Source organism: Acipenser ruthenus, chromosome 7, assembly GCF_902713425.1.
Source record: "Acipenser ruthenus chromosome 7, fAciRut3.2 maternal haplotype, whole genome shotgun sequence".
In the NCBI taxonomy this organism is placed as follows: domain Eukaryota; kingdom Metazoa; phylum Chordata; class Actinopteri; order Acipenseriformes; family Acipenseridae; genus Acipenser; species Acipenser ruthenus.
This window is the reverse complement of record NC_081195.1, coordinates 26183840-26206408: the sequence shown is the minus strand read 5'-3', so window position 1 is coordinate 26206408 and position 22569 is coordinate 26183840. Positions and strand designations below refer to the sequence as shown.

Here is a 22569-nt window from a genome sequence, read left to right as displayed (position 1 = left end):
AAATGTCTCCTACCCTCTGTCCTACATGTATCTCCACTTCCTTACCAGCTGTGTCCTCTGGTCCTGGTTTCTGTGCTGTGCTTAAAGTATTGGTTTGAGTTAACGTTGTTGACCCTTTTTAAGATTTTAAAGATCATGTCCTAGCTACTTCTTCTTTGTTCTGGGCTCATACAGTATTTTTTTGTATCAGTTATCAGCTATCTTAGCTTATATCTCAGAAACCAGCTGAGATGGCAAAATGTGTCTCTGCACTTGAACTTCTGTGACTTTCAAATTCAGTTCACACAGCTTGTCTTACACGATAATCAAGTTTGATAACAAAAAATTATCCATTAAAAATTCATTTGGAAAATATCAGTGACAGACTCCTGGAGATCGTTTATTGAAAGAATGAATATAAAACAGTTTGAAAGTCATGCAACGAACTAGGCTGTCAGTTTTCCACTGTTCGAATGGAGTGCCGTGGTTTTGTTTTTGTTCACAAGAACACCAATATCTAGTTAAATTACAAACGAGGAGATTACATGAACCCAACCCTGCTTTTAATAGCAATGCAATGGTCCTGTACTGAGGAGCAATGGTAGCACAAGGGCAAACAGCAATGAGATGATTCAGCCAATGATAAAATAGGACCACAGTATGCTAACTATACCCTTCCTACTTGTAGACAGACAGTGGCACTACACTGGTAATGCAGTAATGGTTGTGTACTGGTGTGCGGCAGGGTGCCCTGCCCCTGTGCGTATGTTGTGTTTCATGTTGTATGCGGTGTGTTATTGTTGGTGTATGTATTGGTGCACGGATGATTTAAAATGCATATTTGTATTTAGGCACAGGGATTGCACGTGCAGAGTAAAGTGTGTATTTGTATGTGCACACAGGGATTGCACAAATTTAGTTCACATGCTGGGATTCAAGTGAATGATTAATTAGTAATTGAATCCCGGCACAGCTTTATATATATATAGATGCACAAATCACTCACTCGGGGTGGGTGTACAGTGAGGAGGTACGAGAGAGGGGAGGAGATAGAAAACTAACAGAAAACAATTGCTACTCGTGCTGGTTCAACACCAGCACGATACTTGTTTGGTTAGGTGTTTGTTTTGTTTGGTTTGTTCAGTTTTTTGTTAAACCTTTTATTTTGTTCATTTATTATTTTCAATAAACTGGCGCAACAGCGCATTTACTCACAGTACTGTTGTCATTACTTCCTGGCCTGACACCAGCCAGCCTGTTCACATGGTGGTAGCTCAAGGGTGTCAATGGTAGAACAGGGCTGTAGTGTGCTGTCTATACCTTTTCGTATTGATCTTCAGAGGCAAGGCAGACAGACAGTGACACTTCAATGGCAATGCAGACAGGCAGTGGCACTGCAATGACTATACACTGGTTTATTTTTAACTGAGGAGAAGTTAGCTGGTAGCCAGTGGGAAAATGATCCTATCTTTTACATGCAGGTGATCCATTGCAGTATAATGCTATCAGTACCAGACATGCTATTGTATCCGGACTGCTGCCCAGTGCAAGATCTCTTCCCGATCCGTTCTGAAGTTGCATTGCTGGTTTTGCTGTGGTCTGCGAATGATTTGGCTCGCTAGGGTTTCGCCAGGTCTAGCACACAAGGAGAATATTTATTTTAAACTTCTCTGTGCCAGTAATTCCTGGACAGCTAACTATTCAGGCATTAGCCCTGTGATATTTGAGCTCCTATAAATGAACATTACTGCTGAGAATCGATCTGTTGGAGGGCCTGTGTGTCTGTATGTCACATCTTTACATGGATCTAGAGAATTTAAAAGTCTTTCTCAACATAGTCAAGTCGTTTGTCATTGAATTTATTTAAGTTTCTTTTAGTATTTGAACACTATTGAGTGTTTAATTGTTGTGGATGATATATCTAAATAATCAATTGTGCACTACATAGACTACTATAACCCACTACACATGAAAGCAGCATGCATATACAATGCTTTAAATTCCCATGAAGTTTGTAATAGCGTGCTCTGAAAGCAGACCATTAAGAAAAGCAATGAGAAGGTTGGGGATATGGCTGCTCTCCCAGCTCCGGTATTGATGTCCTGTCAGGCAGAAACAAACATTTTAATTGAATCTGCTGGGCGAGACAGTAAGGAGAACGATAAGCAGACTTTAGGAATTGATTTGTGAGTGTAGAGAATGAACGGGAGTCGATAGCATTCACGAGGGCGGCTGCGGTTTCTGGAGGCTGGGACACTGGACTGTTTAACTGTTTGTGAGCTCAGGGGGGCTGCAAACACTGCCTTACGCAGGGTGTGTGTTAGAGAAATGCTTCAATTGAGTGCATGGACTGAAAACTAGCAAGAAACTAATCAGAAAAAGCAACTGAGCTCCTTTTCCATACATTGTTTTGAAATCCTTAGCATCCCAGTGTGGAATGCATGTCAGCCATGCCTACTACTCCTTTTCAGCTGCCAACTGCATGTTTTCATGAGTCAGATTCACTTTACTGAGAGCGTTTGCAGGAGAAAGAGAATATCTCCGAGATGGAGTGCAGTCTATCCCCAATCATGCTCTGTACTGCAGTGATGCTGGTGACTGAAATGAGCGATGTATTGTGGGAACAGAAAACCAGCATTGTTGCAGGAGGGAGCGTGATCTGGATACACTCCGATCCTAACAAGAAATCTCAGCACCTAGTAACTGCTGCACAGAAACTAGAAGGGAACTTAGAGCGTTGGTGACTTTCAACCAAACAGAAAATTAGTGGATATGTGATAGTGTTCTGTTAATGAGAAACAAGAACATTTTTAACACTGTCAATAGGGTCTGGCTGCCATTTATTGGACGTCACGGTGAGTCTGCTAAGGCGCTTGCACGCTGTCTGATGCTGACATGCTTGTTGAGGAGCTCAGTTGGTTGTTCAGCTGGTTTTAGGGGATGATAGTGGGTGCTTGGTTGGCAGGTGCTTTTAGGGGATGATGGTGGGTGCTTGGTTGGCAGGTGCTTTTAGGGGCTGATAGTGGGTGCTTGGCTGACAGGTGCAGAATGGCTGTCATTGAGAGACAAGCTGACTTGCTACAGGGAGGGAGATGCAGCTTCGTATTTAGATGGGTTATTGATCAGATGACCGCAGTGATATCTGAGGTAAATGACTGCACTCAATGCATCAGACCACTAGACTCATTTAATATGCCAGTATGTATACAGTGTATGCTGCTTGTCATTTAGTCAAACTCAGACTTTTAAATCTGCACACCGTGGATGTAGGTCATGCTGACAATTCTCCACTAACTACCGAGGTGGCTCGTGTCTAACCTGTTTATTGGAGCAAATCAGAAGGACCTGCAGTGATCTTGTCTTTCTGATTCGTTATTAAACATGACAGCTGGGTGCGGATTGGATAAGGCCGGTTGTAACATGTGATTAACGACGCATGCGCCCACTCGGTAAAAAGAAAATGGAAAGTTATCTTGTTAAAAGGCAAAGACACACGTTTTTCAGCACTGACAGATTCAAACCCTAATTATAATGCACCCTTTAAAACACATTGCCAACAATCGTAATGCTATCTAATTATGTTCAAAACTAAAAAACAAAGGACCTATTATTATTATTATTATTATTATTATTATTATTATTATTATTATTATTTGTTTATTTAGCAGACGCCTTTATCCAAGGCGACTTACAGAGACTAGGGTGTGTGAACTATGCATCAGCTGCAGAGTCACTTACAACTACGTCTAACCCGAAAGACAGAGCACAAGGAGGTTAAGTGACTTGCTCAGGGTCACACAATGAGTCAGTGGCTGAGGTGGGATTTTAACTGGGGACCTCCTGGTTACAAGCCCTTTTCTTTAACCACTGGACCACACAGCCACCTATGTTTGTATATTTATACAAGTAAAGGTTTACACTGTAATGATTGTAGTATGCATCTAACAGTTTACAGTATTTTTTAATATGCTTACTTGTGCTCTCTGTACTGTGATGCTTTACTATGGGGCTGTGTTATAAAGGTACTGACTCTCCTCTCCTCTCCCTCCTGTCTCCTGCCTGTCAGGTGCTGCTGGGTGCTGGCAGCTTCGAATTGCAGATCAAGCAGGTGCAGAACCGCAATGGAGTGCTGTGGAGCGGGGAGTGCTGCGGTGGAGCATCCACCAGGGGGCACTGTTCGCTGGGCGATCAGTGCAACACCTTCTTCCGGGTCTGTCTCAAGGAGTACCAGCTGAGAGTGGCCGCCACGGGGCCCTGCATCTTCGGCACAGGGGCCACGCCTGTCCTGGGTGGGAACAGCTTCTCTCTGAGACACCGGCCTCACAGTGAGCACACAGCGCGCATTCTCATCCCCTTCCAGTATGCCTGGCCGGTGAGTCTCCATGTACCTTATGCCAGACTGCTGCACTCTGCCACAGCACAGCATTTGACACCTTCACACAGGCATGCTAGACAGCTGCACAGGGTCATCTAAAACAGCCCTGTAGTGTGATGTTTAAAAGGCTTGCAGAAGCAATCAGGGAACAAAGCAGTAAATCAGACAGCCATTGAAATAGAGATGCTATCAAACACTTTTATTTAAGCAAAACGAATGCTGTTTGAACACTTATTACTGTAATACAGGTGAATGTGTACTGTGAACAGCACCTACTGGAGCTCCTTGCTAAGCCCCAGCCTCTGCCACACAACTGAGAGCAAAGACCTTGCAGGTGAACCAGCTTTCATTCATTGATTGGCAATTACACAAAATAGCAACCTGCCACCAGGGTGTTCTCCCTGTCGCATGGGGCAGGTACGGATTCTGCCCCCTTTTGGTGAGATGCGGTTAGAAGCTCTGTAACCGTTCTCATGGATGCCGGTTCATTCCCAGCCTCGCCCGGTTACACCAGCCAAACCTGAAGGGTCCCTGAGTGGGTCTCCTGGCAGAGGCACGGCTGCGTGGAGAGCAAGTCATGCAGTCAAGGGGGGCGCAGGTCTTCGCTGTGCCCTGTTTTCGATTTTAGTGCTCCCAAGAGTTTGGGGAAGTAAAATCAGCAGGGACACCCCACTACAGCGCACCCTACTGGGCAGGTAAGTTCAAGTGGACACCTTCAGGGCTGGACTTTGTCCTCCAGGAGCTGGTAGCTCACTGACACCTGCTGTGGAGCTCCTGGGTGTAAAGGAACGATTGGCTTGTGGATTAGAGGACACCCACTGACCTTCAGTTCACCCGCGCTGATGTGGGATATTGCTGCTGTGAGGGAACATAATTGGTTATTCTATATTGGGGAGAAAAAACATTAAAAAATTGGACACAACAAAGAAAAGGGCACAGTTGTGTTTATATTCAAATAAATAGATAGGATTTTCAAAAAAAGAGAAAAGCATACATTTTTTGTTATATATTTTGAGGAATTCCTTGATACTACTGACAGCCCCCCCAAGATCATGAAAGTAATTTGAGCTAAATTCAAGTTTTCACCAGAAACAAACTGAAATCTTCATCAGCCTCCCCTCAATAGCTGAAGAATATCCTCATCACAATACACAGCTCTCTAGATACAGTGTAAAAAAACTCTGTGTGACATTCAGATGTACGATAAGTATTCCCAGGATTATAAAAAAAAATTGGTATGAAGACATTGAGAAAGACTCTCAGACATTGCCGTTGCATTTACGAAGCCCCTTTTGGTATTTTCTTGAAGTAGAATCTCCTTGCTCGTAATTCGGTTAATTACCTCTGAGTGAACAGCAGAATTATATTCCCATCGATAAAGCAGAGTTCTAAAATTAACCACAGCAGAGCAAAGGTGGAAGCAGAGGGAGCGAGAGCGAGAGCACAGTTCCTGTTTCATGTCTTTTTGTGTCGGAGAATGGGCCGCAGTATTGATTTCACAGAAGGAACGTGATTTCCTTGAGAACGGGCTTGTCCTTTTCTTTCCTCCCCTCGTGTTCCTCGGCAGGCTAGCGTTGAGCTGGGGTCCTCAATGGCAGTGCCTCCATTAAGAGAAAGATGATCCTGTAATTACACCCTCCTGGGAGCGAGAGGCAGATAGGATAGCAGAGAGAGAATAAAGAGGCAGGAGGCTGGAGGGAGAGAGAGAGGGGGGAGATGGATCAAAGAGTTCAAGCTCCTTAATCTCCTGTCCAATTATCCTGTGACGTTAACCCGTAACTTTAACCAAGGCCTTCATGTGACTTCACGTCATAAAACATCATCGTTTAACATAAGAATCCCTAATACAAGTTTACCATTGTAAAAGCTTATGTACATAACTACTGTATAGTTTTATATGAGTATTTCCTATCAGTTATATGGATATACAGGCTTGTGTTACAGTCTCTAATAAAAGTGTACCATATTAAAAGAATAGCAAAGTGTAACACAGCATAGGTACACATTGTAAAGATCAGAGAGGTATGATAAAGCATGTTAAAAAACAAAACAAACCAGCAAATGCATACAGTATAACCATGGAAGAAGCAGGGAAAACTGCTAAATTACTACATGCTTTTATTATGGTGAACTATTATGAGGGTTGCAGGCTTTTTATAAGAGTGTGCAATCTGCAAAAAAATCAGCGTGGTCTTGAGTTAAAAACACACTGGCAAGCTGAAATCCTGCGAGATGCCGTAGCTAACTGGGTTTAATGGAAGCAGGTTTAAAATGCGCACGATCATTGAAATGGCTTCTCTCGGGATTATTGCCCAGCAATCTTCTTAAGAAATTATCTAAAACAGGATACCCCTTAGAAATGAATAAAGCACTCCTAGGAACCATCTCCGTTACAATGTAAGGTGCTTTGTAAAGGTGTGGACATGACTGGGATTGGACAGTTCTGAGTCTAGAGTATGATATCACTTCACGGCTTTCTCCTAGATTCTACTAAACTAATCTGATGGGATTGGACAGTTCTGAGTCTAGAGTATGATATCACTTCACGGCTTTCTCCTAGATTCTACTAAACTAATCTGATGGGATTGGACAGTTCTGAGTCTAGAGTATGATATCACTTCACAGCTTTCTCCTAGATTCTACTAAACTAATCTGATGTTGTAGCAAAACCCTTGAAAAAACATTTGATTGTAAAAGTGCCATTTTTTACCAAGGTGAGAACGCAAATTTGTGCATGGCAGTCAAAATGCGAAACTCTACTATTGAGCAGCACCAACAAGAAACCTACTTATCACGAAACAAAACACAAAAGACATTAGCTTCTTGTTGAATCTTTTTTTAGCTGCTTATTTTTTTTAACATAACGCAAAGTGATGCATGGGTACTTTACTGTGCTTCCCTATGCTTTACTGTGCTTTTACTATGCTTTATTACACTTTGCTAGGTTTTTACTTTGGGAAACTGTTATAAGGGATATTATTATTCTGGAGGTAATGACATGTGTGTGTACTGGTTACAGTGCAGTGTCAGAATCAGGTACTGGCTGCAGGGCAGTGTCAGAATCAAGTACTGGCTACAGTGCAGTGTCAGAATCAGGTACTGGTTACAGTGCAGTGTCAGAATCAGGTACTGGTTACAGTGCAGTGTCAGAATCGGGTACTGGTTACAGGGCAGTGTCAGAATCAGGTTCTGGCTACAGGGCAGGTGAATATTCCTGATGCAGATGGACAGTGGATTTGTTTAAAATCTCTTTGCATGTTAATGATATTGTGATTGAACAGGGATGATATTCAAAAGGGAACTCTTGATAACATTGTTTTTTATTATCCTACGTAGAAAGATAGTTCGATCTCCTGTAATTCCATGCCAGCACTTCTCCTTGCATCCATTAGTGTTTATATTGTGGTCAGTTTGGGGTTTCCGTTACGGTATTCTTCTATTTCCAATAACCAAACCCATCATGTTTGGAAGGTGTTACTCTTCCCTGTCTGGTGAATATTTGCTTCATCTGTGAAAGTGGCGTCTAAAGGCTGAGATTTCCCCTGATATATTGATAAAAAGTCTGAATATACCCACACTATGAACCTAGCTCTTAGAAAAGGTTACCACATTACATTTGCAGAATCGTTTTGCAGTTTTCTACCATGGTTTGTCATGTTTGTTACTGTGGGTTGCCATACTTTACTATACCTCTCTAGGCTTTACAACCCTTACTTATGCTTTACCATGCTTTCACTATGCTTTATTACACTTTGCTGTGCTGTTATTATGGGAACATTTTAGAAGGGACTGTGACAAGAGAAGGTTCAGGTACTACCACTGCATTTATGACCGTAGAACTGTGATGCAATTTTTGTAATAAAAATAGTAAAGAGATGATTTTCTTGGTAGATTGTTGCGATGAAGGAACATAAACTGGGGAGAAAAAAACAGAGGTCAAATATATGGGCACTTTAAAATTTAGAAAATTGCGTTTTTGCCACTAAACAAAAGCGGTAAGAGAATGGATGCCGCAGGTAGCACTTGGAGGAGTGTGGGAACAGGTAGACTCAGTAATCATAGAACTTCTACCAGGGACCACCTGGTCTTCACTCACAGAGCCCAGTTTGGGAAGCTCTGTGCCTGATAAAGGTACGCTCACATTACCAGAACAAGGGGCATCTTTATCCAGCCTCTCATTGAAACTTGACCTTGACTCTATTATGTGCTCGCGATGAGCTTACAATGCCCAGGCTTTTGATTCACTAGCTTCAATAGAGCACAAATACCACATACCTTACCCCACCCATGAACTGAGTGAAGAGGAGAGGGAAACTGACTTTACAGGGATACTCATCCACATCTTCATTAGATTTCATTTCTTACCTATTCTGTGTCATTCTGCATTGTTGGCATTGCTCAGATCAGATTCACCCAACTAATCCTGCAAAAATGAACAATAGAACTCAAGTGAGGTGCTTTTTACAAATGATCACTAAGGACGTGTAACTGGAATCTCATTCCCTTTTGAAACTGGAAGGGAACATCTCAGTTTCAGAGGGGACAGAAATTACATCTGCACACCCCTAGTGGTCATTTCTAGCTCCCTTCTCATTTTAGTTTGAAGCCCATATATCCTGCCACCACACTATAAGTTGACTTCCTTCCTGTGCAACAGGTTTTGGGACCCCCCTGCCCCCTGGAAACTTCCACTCGGGATCTTTGCTGCCCAAAGATTCAAATACTTGCAGCACAGGAAGTGACCGTGGCTACGGAACAGAGTGTTTATCTTGTCGACATACCTGGTGTTGAAAGTCCCTTATCCTTGGTTAGTGGGCACAAGAGGGTAGAGAATGGAATGTATTCAGTAATGGGCCTCTTTGAAGCAAAAGTTGAGACCATGAAACTATTTTGATTTCTCCAATCGATTATGCCTCATCATGCACACCGTACAGATCAGGAGGTTATGGTGAGGTTGTAGGATGCACTCGTGAGACCGTACTTAGAATACTTTGTTCAGTTCAGGTCACCACATTACCAAAAGACCATTATTATTATTTGTTTATTTAGCAGACGCCTTTATCCAAGGCGATTTACGGAGACTAGGGTGTGTGAATTATGCATCAGTTGCAGAGTCACTTACAATTACGTCTCACCCGAAAGACGGAGCACAAGGAGTCACACAATAAGTCAGTGGCTGAGGTGGGATTTGAACCGGGGACCTCCTGGTTACAAGCCCTTTTCTTTAACCACTGGACCACACAGCCTCCTATGAGACCATAGTGGCCTTGGAGTTCAGCGAAGAGCAACACGGATTATCCCAGGGTTTAAAGGAATGAGATATGAAGGTTGAGGAAAAATAATCTATTTAGAATGAAGGGTGGATTAGAATGAAGTCTATGAAGGAGTTGGCAAACCCTAACCAATACTGTAGCCGCAGCACAGAAACCAGGACCAGACCACACCGTTGGAAATGAACTGAGACAGACTTTTGAACTTGTCTGTTTGCCACATTATTATGTTGTCTATGTTTCTGGCCCACTTGTGCAATTTTGATCATTTTAAGATCCTACTCGTTTTTTCATTTTTTATGTGAGCATCAAGTTTAAACAATATCATCTTTTAATATATATCACAAGTTCATTTCTGCAGTTAAAATGTACCCTATTTCCACGTGTAAGGAAAATCCCCATCTGATAGCCCCTCATCCTTTGGCCCGGCATGCCGTTTGAGTCGGGCAAGCTCAACCTAAACTGGCCCGTGAAATTAAATAAAGGCATTGAGGGATCACAAACTCCTAGAACTATAGAACCACATAGGTTAACGAAAAAGTCATTTGGGGTTGGTACCGTATCTTCTGGTTTTTACCACTGAACTGAATTTGGCCTCTATTCTCAAACCCCACCAGGCCTAATAAGCACCCCTTGACATACAGATACACTAACAGATAGGAACCCTTATAGCATCACAATCAGATCCTCTTAATCACTTGTATTAAATTATGCGTTTCATCACAATCAGATTTTTTCCAGATAGAAGTTTATTTCCCAGGTCATCAGTGATTACAGACTGTTTCAGAGTTTTCTGAATTGACATATACTTCTCTAATCAGTGGCTCCATCTAGAAGGGGTTGTCTCTGTCTGCCACTGTTTGCTTTGCTCCATACAGCACTGTTTAAATTCCATATCAATTGCTTCTAATCCAGGAAGTACATGGTCTTATTCAGCCTGTCCTATGCATTACTGAATCAGGTTAATAAGCCTCATTAGTTAAATAGATTGCTTTTATTGTTAGCCATGGCCAGGTGCAGGTATAAGACCTCTCGGGAGATCGTTGTGGGCTGGCTGGTGTGAGAGAGTGTCTCCTTGTTGTGAAGAAGCCCATTCTAGCTGCATTATTAGTTTTGTTTGAGTAGCCACATACTCCAGAGATGTTTATTATTTTTGCTTAGTGTTATCCCCAGATTGTTTTGTTTTTGTGTAATGTTCATATACATAGTTTATTCATACTTCTATTTTTGGCTGCCAAAATAAACTATTTGTTCATTCATCAACACACTGTTTCCAGTCCACTCTTTAGCCCGATGACCTCAATAACTACCCTCTGGTTACGTTTAACCTTCTGTGTCACTGATCCCACTCATTACTCGGATGTAATCCGGCAGGGACACTTGCTGCATTTCATGTCCACACCTGGAGGAAATGAGAGAACTTCATCTGCCTCCAGATATAACGAATCCTGCCCTGCAGGCAGTCGTGATCCCGAATTAATCACGTCAGGAGTAAAAAACAACTAGCACAAATCCCCAGGTTTAGTGAAATCAAACCAGTGTGTGCATTCCTGCCTTCATAACCCCTTCACTCCCTCACCAGTCCATGTCACTTCAGTCCATAAGTCAATGCACTGTATGGAGGTGGCTCTTACTGTTATAGAACAGCCATTAGGTGATTTAGTTATGGTATTTGTACTCCTGTGCAAATCAGAGGGAATTTAATGCGCTGACAAATACAGTATTTCATCCAGAACTATAAATCACTCAAACAGTGCTAAATATAGAAAGAAAAATGTAATGACAGAAGGCTTTTCAGGTTTGAAGACACTGAGAAAGACTTTCTGTCGAAGCGTTGCCCATTTAATTTACAAAGAATCTTGTAGTTTGTCAAATGCAGTGCCCCGTGTGGAAGCAAGTCATTCTTTACTGCGTGCTGGACCGACTCCCTATTGTGAAGACAATGAGTCGAGCTGTACATAGAGAATCACAACTGAGTGTCGATTATGAGTGATAATGGGATGAGGCTCGCTAATGGTTCTGTCTTGGTGACACTGGGTTATTTAATTACAGTTCCAGATCTGTGATTGGAATCCTTCGAATGCTGCTTGTCAGCTGTGTGGGTTTGACTCGGAGGCTGCTCTTCATTGGCTTGCATTTCCTCTGCAGATTACCTTTGACACAGAGAAGGATGCTGCCCTGGAGACAGCAGTGTATAGGCAGCTCCTCTGCGCTTGATTACTAGTCAACAATCCTGGATCCATGCAGGCTGTCTGAATGCACAGCATAAAGAAGGGCTGACCCATGCTTTCAAATCCACTTCCGTTTCTCTTATGCACCTTCTTAACATTGTAGCTGTTCACCTTTTTATTGTGATCCTATTGTTTGTTTGTATTTCTTTCAAGGGGGTGCAGTGATAATGTTGCTATACTAAGAGGTAAGGAGTGCATTTAAAAGCTGTGGTTAGCACTCCTTTTAAAGGGGGTCGGTGGGTGATAATGTTCTTAGCACTTATAGAAATGGATATTCAAGCCCTGACTAGCACTCTTAGACTGTAGGAAGGGAGAGAGTGGGAAAGCCATGGGATTCACGGAGTCACTGAGCGGGTGATTAGCATGCGAGCCAGAGTGTCATTAAATCTGTGCCTGAGTGGAATACAGAAGGACTCATTGAGCAGCTGAAAGCCTGTGATGAATTATTCGTATCATTGTTATCATTGTTATTACCCTTTAAAGCAGGTGTTTAAGAGCTCTGGAACACGGGGTCGTTCTCTGTACCCAGTGCTTTAGATGCACATGGAATCACTCTTTACAGTGTATCTCTCAAACACACGTACAGAATTTCCAGGGGAATCAATAATCCACGATGTACGTGAATCCCATTAACACCCTCAGCCTCATTCCTGCTCCCATGTGGTTTGCATGGAAGCTGTAGCGACACACACCAGCTTTCAATACTTCACTGCAGTAAATGAATGGCATGCTGATGTTTGTACGACGGTTCTGTAGTTGCATTCTGCTTTTTTTACAGTATGATTAATCCAGAGATATTTAAGGCTGCCTAAATGCAATTTTGTTCATCCACTGTTATAATTCAGAGAGTTCCATTTTGTATTATTACATCACGTTTTCTTATAAGCAGTAGCAACATTATCACTGTCCCCTTTACAAAAAGTACTGCTCCATTTTCCGCAAGCAAAGAAGATCTATTGGTTGTACTGTATACTTTGAATGCAGATATTTCAAAGACTGCGCTATAGAAGCTATTTTATTACCTTGGTAAGCACTCCTTTAAGAGGGACCAGTAATGATATGAGGTAAGAAAATGGATCCAAAGGCTCTTCAAGCTAGTCAAATAAAGTGTTAAAAGCAGAGCAAAACTAGCAAATTAAAGATAATAAACCTAGCCCTAGATTAATCTGGTTTGTCTATGTGACTGAGAAACAGGATCCCATAGCTTGTAGCGCCAATGTTATTTTGTTTAGTTTCTTTCCACTAAATAGCTTTTAAGTGGTCACCGCTTCATTTCCTTGGGAAAGTAGAGAAGGCATGCTAATAGCTGAACACTTGCACTGAACTCTCTGGGAGCTTCTCGTTGCATTGCTTAGGTTTTGTTACTGTCCCGGTACCTTGTTATGATGTTTTAGACTTCTTATTTTAGTCACTCGAGTGATGTGGTTTTTATTTGTAATTTTTGTAGTGCTCTGAATAATATTGCAAAAAAGGCCATGTGCTATATTATGTTTCTTTCGATAGAGCACACTTGAAACCTAGGTTACAAATGGAAGTACACAATTGGTAAGATGTGTGGAATTGTGCTGAGTTACAGCCCCTGTGATAGTGTGTAATAGACAGACATATCTTATACACTGCACACAATATCCTAAGCAAGGTATTGGACACAAATTGGGAAATGTGATCTGTAACCGAAGATGCAGAGAACATTGCATCTTTATGAGATTATTCAATCTAATAACAAGAAACATTACCACAGGGATACTATTGACGTTTTCAAGAAATGAATCAGAATTCCTCGCCATGAGATTTGATCTCATGTTTGAGTGAAATGAAGAACAAACTATTCTGTATTGGTCGTACATGGATAATATTTAGGGTGCCAGTGGATAGATGGGACTGAGTGCTGATAAAGAGTAAGTATCTTTTTTACATGTCACTTAATATTGGAGCAGCTGAACCACTGAAATGCAATAAAACAGGGCAAAGTAAACAGAAAAAGGATTTAAATTGACATTTTTCAACCACATCGTTGGAAAGGTGAAATTCCTGTCCCCTCTTAAACAGTGATTTTGTATCGTGGTTTCATACTTGTTAACATTTGGAAACTGTTCAGCGGGACGCTCATCTCTGGGGGGGGGCGTACGCATCATACACATGGGAGGAGTCATACGCAAAAAACACTCATTATCATATACTACTTTAGCTTAAAGAAAATGTGCTGTATGTGCTGTATTCTATCTGTTTCACCTGCACTTCCTGTCACTGCCTGAAAGCATGTCAGTCAATAGGGGAAGCAGCTGGTTGGTTAATGACAGGAAAAGAGCCATTGTAGGGGTGGGGACAATTTCACCCTTCCGGTGAAATCTCCAAGGAAGTGCAACATGAACTGAAGGCAGGGCTTGCAAACAGAGATTTCTTTAACTAAGTGCAGTTCCAGAAATACTTCCTTTCAAAACTGGACGTCGTGAATGGATGTGTAAAGATGTATGGCATCATTTTTGTTTGCTGCAGTCACTTTAATGAAAGGGTTGATGGATACCTTCTGCTAATCTACCGTTCAGTAAGAGAGAGGTGCCGGTGAAGTGTGATTGGTTACACAGCTGAGGAAACGCCAAGATGTTTATTCTGCAGCGCTGGGGACATTCCTGCCTCACGGAGAGGGCTAAGAAAGACTTCCTGTCTTCCCAGGGTTGTTTTTACAGACCTCCGTCTGTCCTGGAGGGGATTTCCTTCAGTATAGCGCTGGCTGAAGCTGAGTTTAATGGCTCAGCCTATCCTTCTGTCCTGGATAGAGATATTCTAATGTTTTTAAATAAGTGTAAGTAGCTTCAAATGCCATTTTAAAAGCTTTTAAAATCTAGTGTGACCTTTCACATCGGCAAGCCCCGCCTCCTCTCTCTGTCTATTTATGAGTAAGGCTGTTCAGTCCCAGCCCCTAGAATTCTCCTGACAAGCTTAAAGCAGATTTATATAAAAACAGATAATAATATAATTATAATGCCTGGCACTTAGGATTCTGCAGACAAGCTCTGAGTAAGTAAAATGATAATAATAGATATGTAAATGGCAGATTTAGCATCCTGAAAAGTGTCTTCGGTTTGTGTGGGTGTGTTAAGTGGAGGTGTTGAGTTTGTGTGGGTGTGTTCAGTTGTTGCAGAGATACACTTGAGAGTTCCGGATGTGCCCGCAGGTTGTTTAAGAGGGTCAATCAATAGCCTGTGCTGGCACCACAATTCTAAATATACAGTAACTTGCTCCATCAAGTCCATTTTCATCATCATAATGTATGTTGTATAAATAAAGATCTGGGGGCTCTCTTCCAAAGAAACCTGGATTCGTGGGTGATATCTGATCCAGGTCTATAAAACTGCGGCTTGGCAGGATCGCGCTCTCATGGCTAACGCTCCAAGTCAATTTCCTATTAAACCTCTCCTGTCTGTTCTATGCCACATTGCCTCCAGCCTGGATACTACTTCTACATTTTACAAATAAATGAAGAAAAAGTCACGTGGAAGGGGTGCTGATCGCTTACCAAGATTCATCATCAATTGAGTTTGTGCTTCTCAAGATGTGCGCTGCCTGGCCCTGGAGATTAGCTTGATCATGTGATGTCACATGTGATCCCTGAAGCACAAAAGCCGTGGGACCAGCACAGTCTACCTGCAATGGAGAAAGATCTAATTGGAAAGAGGTGTGATAGCAGGTTCCACAGCAGCAAGGACAGCCCTGTTGGTTAGAAGGCTGGAGAGGAAGCAACTTCTCAATCACTGCTTTCCAGGTTTCATTTCTTATACAAACCGTAGTTCCTTATACTCACTGTTTGGCCCAACTGCTGTAGGTCTGATATAGATTGTGCATGTCATCTCTTCCTGTTTCATTGCCTATGCATTCCTAATGAAGTGGCCACTCTCTGTTCCCACTGTAATCTGTGGAGTGGCATCTAATCAGCACTAAGTGAGCGTAACTAACATATCTCTGTTAGGGCAGACTTAGCGTGGCAAATAACCATCGCAGCTGCTATCAGATTGAGACATCTGCGCTGGGACCTTGCCTTCCCTGGAGGTCCTGAAAGCACAGCCGAGCTCCGAAACAAACCAATCTGACCCGTCCCCTCATAGCCTCCACTAACAGTCAGGAGGGCATTTCATCACAGCATCTGTTTGTTTAGCATTCTGGAAACATGTTTTATTACTAACCCTTCCCCCCACACACACATTTTTGTTTTTAGTCTTATTCTTTTCTGTTCATTCTTTCTAATGATTCTACACCTATCTTTCAGAGTGGCACTTTACACAAAACCACTGCTAGGGGTTGCTAGCCCTAATATCCAATTTAAAGAGGCCGCAGTTACACCATTTAACCACTTTGTGGCACTGTGCTACATTCAGATCATCCCTGAGGTAAAACCACAACAAATGTATTTCAGCTGGTGCCTTCATCCGTGTGATAGTGAGAGAGGCTGCGAGTCTCTGTTGAGTCTTGGCTGGATCTTGCAAAAAAAAAAATTCATAACGATCGTTACATTGGCTGTGCTTACTATAATATTTAAAACTAGTGATATTGTAATTAGGGGTGACTGTCTGATGGCCCAGTAATAATCTGGGCTCCAAAGCAGAATGCAGGGCTGGCATGAAATCACTATAAGTATGCATATCCAACCCATGCAGAGTTCTGAAGTTTAGTAACAAACTTGCCATAGAGAACACAAGGGTGCATTAAAACCAAACCATTGAAGCCAGAATCACTGGGTTCATTTACTCTGCGTTCCAAGAGAGCCCCTATGGACATTTTAATGAACTGCATCATTGTGTCAAAAGTTCCCCATAGAAGTATAACAAAGTGTAATAAAGCACAGTGGAATCATGGTAAACCACAGGTAAGCACTGTAAATCCCAGACAGGTATGGTAAAGCATATTTAAAAAATGGGAAACTGTAGTAAATGCTAGGGAAAGCATGGGCTTCATCACTTGTTCTCCACCAGAACCTTATTCAGCTAGATGCATCATGTGTGGATCTCATCCAAGCCAAGGTTGTGCCAGCCCTTCCTGAATTTTGAATGCAAGTAGTAGGTTCATTTAATAAACTTGTTTCCAGTGTATTGGTGGGTGTCTCGTTCCTGAACTGCGAGAGAGATGGATTCTGTCGAAGCGTTTCTCATGCTGATTGACAGGTGGCAGGTATTCGATCGCTGTAGTGCATTGAGCTCTGTGTTGAGAACGGCCCTGTCAGTTGTGATGAAACGTCGGCACTAGAGGGGTGCAGCAGAATAACTCCAGCGTCTGCTTGAGTCCCAGGTGAAACGAGTCAGGTCTCATTTAGCCCCGAGTACAGCAGCTACTGTATTTGTGCAATCCACATTATACTGTATTTGTGTAATCCACATTATACCGTTTCACACTTAGCAAAATCAGCAGTCTTGGAAATGAATGGCAGGCTGGTAGGGTTGAGGTGCGCGCTCTTCTCTCTCTCTCTCTCTCTCTCTCTCTCTCTCTCTCTCTCTCTCCACCCTCTCCCATCTCTCTCTCCCTCCCTCTGCCCCTTCTCTTTTTCTCCTCTCTCTCTCTCTCTCTCTCTCTCTCTCTCTCTCTCTCTCTGTTCTCTCCTCACCCTCTCTTGTTCTCCTCTCAGACCTGTGTGGGGAGTCTGCCTCAGCACCTCCCTGTAACCAATGCTACCGTCCCTCCCATCACAAAAAATAGAAAAACAAATTAAAAGAAAAGGACCAATTGAAGCAATCACACACAGGTATACAATTAGGCAGGGTTATGGCACACCGCAGCTTTAAAAACACACAGTCGATCTGTGAACCACACAAAGGGTCCTTTCTGACTTGCATGTTCAGACACACCCAGACCTGCTCCCCTGTGAATCTGACTCTGCAGGTACCCCCCTAGCCACACTGGAAATTTCCCAGCCGCTGCTAAAGCCTGAACCTGAGTCTCGGGGCTTTTCAGCCTGGAAATAGCTGCTATGGGAATGGAGGCTTGGGTCTCAGCCAGCTCTGATGTAATCCAACCAGAGCCCTCTTACAATGTCTGTGGATAAGGGAAGCACAGCCATGCACTAATGAACTTGAATACTGCAGACCAGTATACTGGATGAGAATAGATGGGGATGTGCAGTATGGGTTACATGTTGATGCGTGCTTTTCTTATGATGGATATTAGGTTATATTTCTGCTTTTTATTTCACCTTTTTATGATGTTGCAATCATTCTCGGTGGTTCTTACTGCAATCTCTCAAATGCTCAATTGCCTGTTGCATAGGCTAGGTGAGTTTATAGTATTATTATTAGGAGTCCAAGCAACAAAGTTGCTGGATCCCTGTTGTAATTGCTAGGACTATTATTTATTTATTTATTTATCTTACTATTCCGCCAAAATTTTCAAATGTCTGTAAAATCAACACCGTTGCATGAAAAGTCACAAAACTTGGTAGGGTGGTAGAGGCCTATGGGAAGTTGTATCATAGGTCACATGGTTTGGTGTCCATGTTGGATTTTTGGTGAATTTTGGCCAATTTAAATAAATCTTCTCCGAAACCACTTGTGGTAGAGATGTGAAACTTGGGGCACATACTACCCTTAATCGCTGAAACTGTTATGCCGATTTAATCGAAACTTTGGATACATAGCCTTGGCAAGGTTCTCTATCAAGTTTGTTCAAAGCAAGCTTCCACATATAAACTGTTAGATGCATACTACAATCATTACAGTGTAAACCTTTACTTGTATAAATACACAAACATAGGAGGCTGTGTGGTCCAGTGGTTAAAGAAAAGGGCTTGTAACCAGGAGGTTCCTGGTTCAAATCCCACCTCAGCCACTGACTCATTGTGTGACCTTGAGCAAGTCACTTAACCTCCTTGTGTTCTGTCTTTCGGGTGAGACGTAGTTGTGAGTGACTCTGCAGCTGATGCATAGTTCACACACCCTAGTCTCTGTAAGTCGCTTTGGACAAAGGCATCTGCTAAATAAACAAATAATAATAATAATAATACATAAAAAACATGGCTGCCACGAGCCTATCAAATTTGAGCTATAGTCAATTTGCACATATTTCCATATATTACCTTGCTTCCTTATAGTGCAGATAGGGTCATGGTTACTATGAAACACATATAGCAACCCATATATGCTCCTGTGGTACAATTTACTAGAAAGCTTAGTAAAGGCCAATGGGCTACTATGCCACATGTGAAATACGGTCATAGGTGGCATGGTCTGGTGCTTGGACCCCGGTCATTGCTGCTTGCAGCTATATTTATTATTATTATTATTATTATTATTATTATTATTATTATTATTATTATTATTATTATTATTATTATTTAGCAGACTTTTATTGAAAGCGACTTACAGGAAATTAAACAAAATATAAAAGTATATAAATTACAGGTAATAAAAATGCAAAACAAACACATATCTACAATATATACAGAATAATTATAAAGGAAAATACAAAAATATATATAAATAGGAATTTACAAATAAAGAATGAATAAGTGGGTTTTGTGAAGACGGTGAAAAGCATTAAAAGACGAGGAAGGAGAGCAAAGAGAAGAGAAGGCATAACAAGTCGGCCAGTAGAGGATGAGCGGAGAGAGAATATAAGGAGACATGAGGGACTGGAGATAGGAAGGGGCAGTATGATGAATAGAGCTATAGGCAAGAGCAAGGATGCGAATAGAGATAGGTAGCCAGTGGACCGTGCGAAGCAGAGTGTAGCGGGGTTGGGAATTAGTGAGCACCGGCGCCATCTAGTGCACAGCTGTGTATTGCCAGCACCACAAATGTAATCCAAAGTAGTGGATCACTAGAGGGCACTAGCTCTTATGTCTGTAAAGACACATCGGGTGATCTAGCCCGTGTTTCATACGTCTATAGCAGGGAACTGGAACTGAGGAGCAGCTGCTGAATTCAAGTGAAAGCTCCTTCAGGCAGACTTATGAAAAGGCACACTCACAATGATGACCATAGTCGTATTCCTTAATCTTTATCATTGCGTTACTGTATCGTGTTTAAAACAGTAAAACCCACAGCTGTGATTTCATGCAATCCAATCCTATAAGCATCCAGCACTGTCCCATACAATTACCCCCCTGCTGAAGGTATGTTGCACTTCATACATTGTTCCATATATCTTGAGAAGTGCATAATTGTCATGACACTTAGCATTAACATTATTTATCAGAAGTAATTGAGAGAATCATATTCTGAGGCTATAGCAGTAGGAGGGTCTGTCTGTCACACCTACATTTTTGCATATATATCGCTAATCAAATTGTGATTAAACATTTTGTTGCTAATTAATGTTCTATACTGTTATCTACACACTGTTGATATAGCTCTTGGTCATCAACTTTTTCATCATTGCAGCTTAAATGCAATAAATAGAGACAGTCACTCTACAGGACTTCAACACTTTGTATCACATTGCTTTGCCACGACTGTTCCAAATGATGCGATGCCAGTATCAATTTATTTCTGAATAGATCAAGGCGCTCTATCTAACATTACTTGCAAAGACATTATTTAAAAGCTGTGATTGATTAAGAGAAACAGTCCATCAAAAAGTGGAAAGACGTTGTGCCTTTACAAACCTGACCCTGTGCTTGCAGGAGGGGAAGAGTGTGTCTTGTTTAATAATTTATTTTTCTTTCTTTTTATCCCCTAGAGATCGTACTCCCTGATCCTGGAAGCTCTGGACTATGATAACAGCACCTCCGGGCCAGGTACTGACCATAGTCTGGCATAGAGACTGTGTAGAGTATTAGAGTATAGCATGGAGACTGTGTAGAGTATAGCATGGGCACTGTGCTATATACAGACGTGCTCAAATTTGTTGGTACCCTTACAGCTCATTGAAATAATGCTTCATTCCTCCTGAAAAGTGATGAAATTAAAAGCTATTTTATCATGTATACTTGCATGCCTTTGGTATGTCATAGAATAAAGCAAAGAAGCTGTGAAAAGAGATGAATTATTGCTTATTCTACAAAGATATTCTAAAATGGCCTGGACACATTTGTTGGTACCCCTTAGAAAAGATAATAAATAATTGGATTATAGTGATATTTCAAACTAATTAGTTTCTTTAATTAGTATCACACATCTCCAATCTTGTAATCAGTCATTCAGCCTATTTAAATGGAGAAAAGTAGTCACTGTGCTGTTTGGTATCATTGTGTGCACCACACTGAACATGGACCAGAGAAAGCAAAGGAGAGAGTTGTCTGAGGAGATCAGAAAGAAATTAATAGACAAGCATGGTAAAGGTAAAGGCTACAAGACCATCTCCAAGCAGCTTGATGTTCCTGTGACAACAGTTGCAAATATTATTAAGAAGTTTAAGGTCCATGGAACTGTAGCCAACCTCCCTGGGCGCGGCCGCAAGAGGAAAATCGACCCCAGATTGAACAGAAAGATAGTGCGAATGTTAGAAAAAGAACCAAGGATAACTGCCAAAGAGATACAAGCTGAACTCCAAGGTGAAGGTAAGTCAGTTTCTGATCGCACCATCCGTCGCTTTTTGAGCAAAAGTGGGCTCCATGGAAGAAGACCCAGGAGGACTCCACTTTTGACAGAAAAACATAAAAAAGCCAGACTGGAATTTGCTAAAATGCATATTGACAAGCCACAATCCTTCTGGGAGAATGTCCTTTGGACAGATGAGTCAAAACTGGAACTTTTTGGCAAGTCACATCAGCTCAATGTTCACGGACGAAAAAATGAAGCTTTCAAAGAAAAGAACACCATACCTACAGTGAAACATGGAGGAGGCTCGGTTATGTTTTGGGGCTGCTTTGCTGCGCCTGGCACAGGGTGCCTTGAATCTGTGCAGGGCACAATGAAATCTCAAGACTATCAAGGCATTCTGGAGTGAAACGTACTGCCCAGTGTCAGAAAGCTCTGTCTCAGTCGCAGGTCATGGGTCCTCCAACAGGATAATGACCCAAAACACACAGCTAAAAGCACCCAAGAATGGATAAGAACAAAACATTGGACTATTCTGAAGTGGCCTTCTATGAGTCCTGATCTGAATCCTATCGAACATCTATGGAAAGAGCTGAAACTTGCAGTCTGGAGAAGGCACCCATCAAACCTGAGACAGCTGGAGCAGTTTGCTCAGGAAGAGTAGGCCTACCTGTTAACAGGTGCAGAAGTCTCATTGAGAGCTATAGAAAACGTTTAATTGCAGTGATTACCTCTAAAGGTTGTGCAACAAAATATTAGGTTAGCGGTCCCATCATTTTTGTCCATGCCATTTTCATTTGTTTTCTTATTTACAATATTATGTTGAATAAAAAATCAAAAGCAAAGTCTGATTTCTATTAAATATGGAATAAACAATGGTGGATGCCAATTACTTTTGTCAGTTTCAAGTTATTTCAGAGAAAATTGTGCATTCTTCGTTTTTTGTGGAGGGGTACCAACAAATTTGAGCACGTCTGTAGTACAGCATTGCTTGTTTCGTGTCAGTGTGTTAATCTAGCCACCACCTGACTTATATCTATGCCATATCTACAAGATTGAGTGATTGCTTCCTGTTGGACTGGTTCTCATGCCAGTACTGGAGACAGCTGATTGATTCTCTCTCTCCAAAGGCCCTGCTCAGCATTGTGACTCTAATCTACATGTGGTGGGAAAGAGATGCAGGTTCAGCACGTCTCTCGATTCTCAGGCATTTTAAAATCAGCTGAAAATGAACAAAAAGGAAAATAGAACAG

At 41.9% G+C, this 22569-nt stretch overlaps 1 protein-coding gene across 1 annotated transcript in view; it reads left to right on the top strand.

The window, feature by feature from the left end:
• LOC117414907 (protein jagged-1-like) overlaps positions 1-22569 on the top strand; it is a 71861-nt gene that overhangs the window by 10936 nt on the left and 38356 nt on the right. The window contains exons 2-3 of the mRNA XM_034024758.3: positions 4046-4351; positions 20517-20574. Of these exons, the coding sequence (XP_033880649.2) occupies positions 4046-4351; positions 20517-20574 (364 nt within the window). The remainder of the gene's footprint in view (positions 1-4045; positions 4352-20516; positions 20575-22569) is intronic.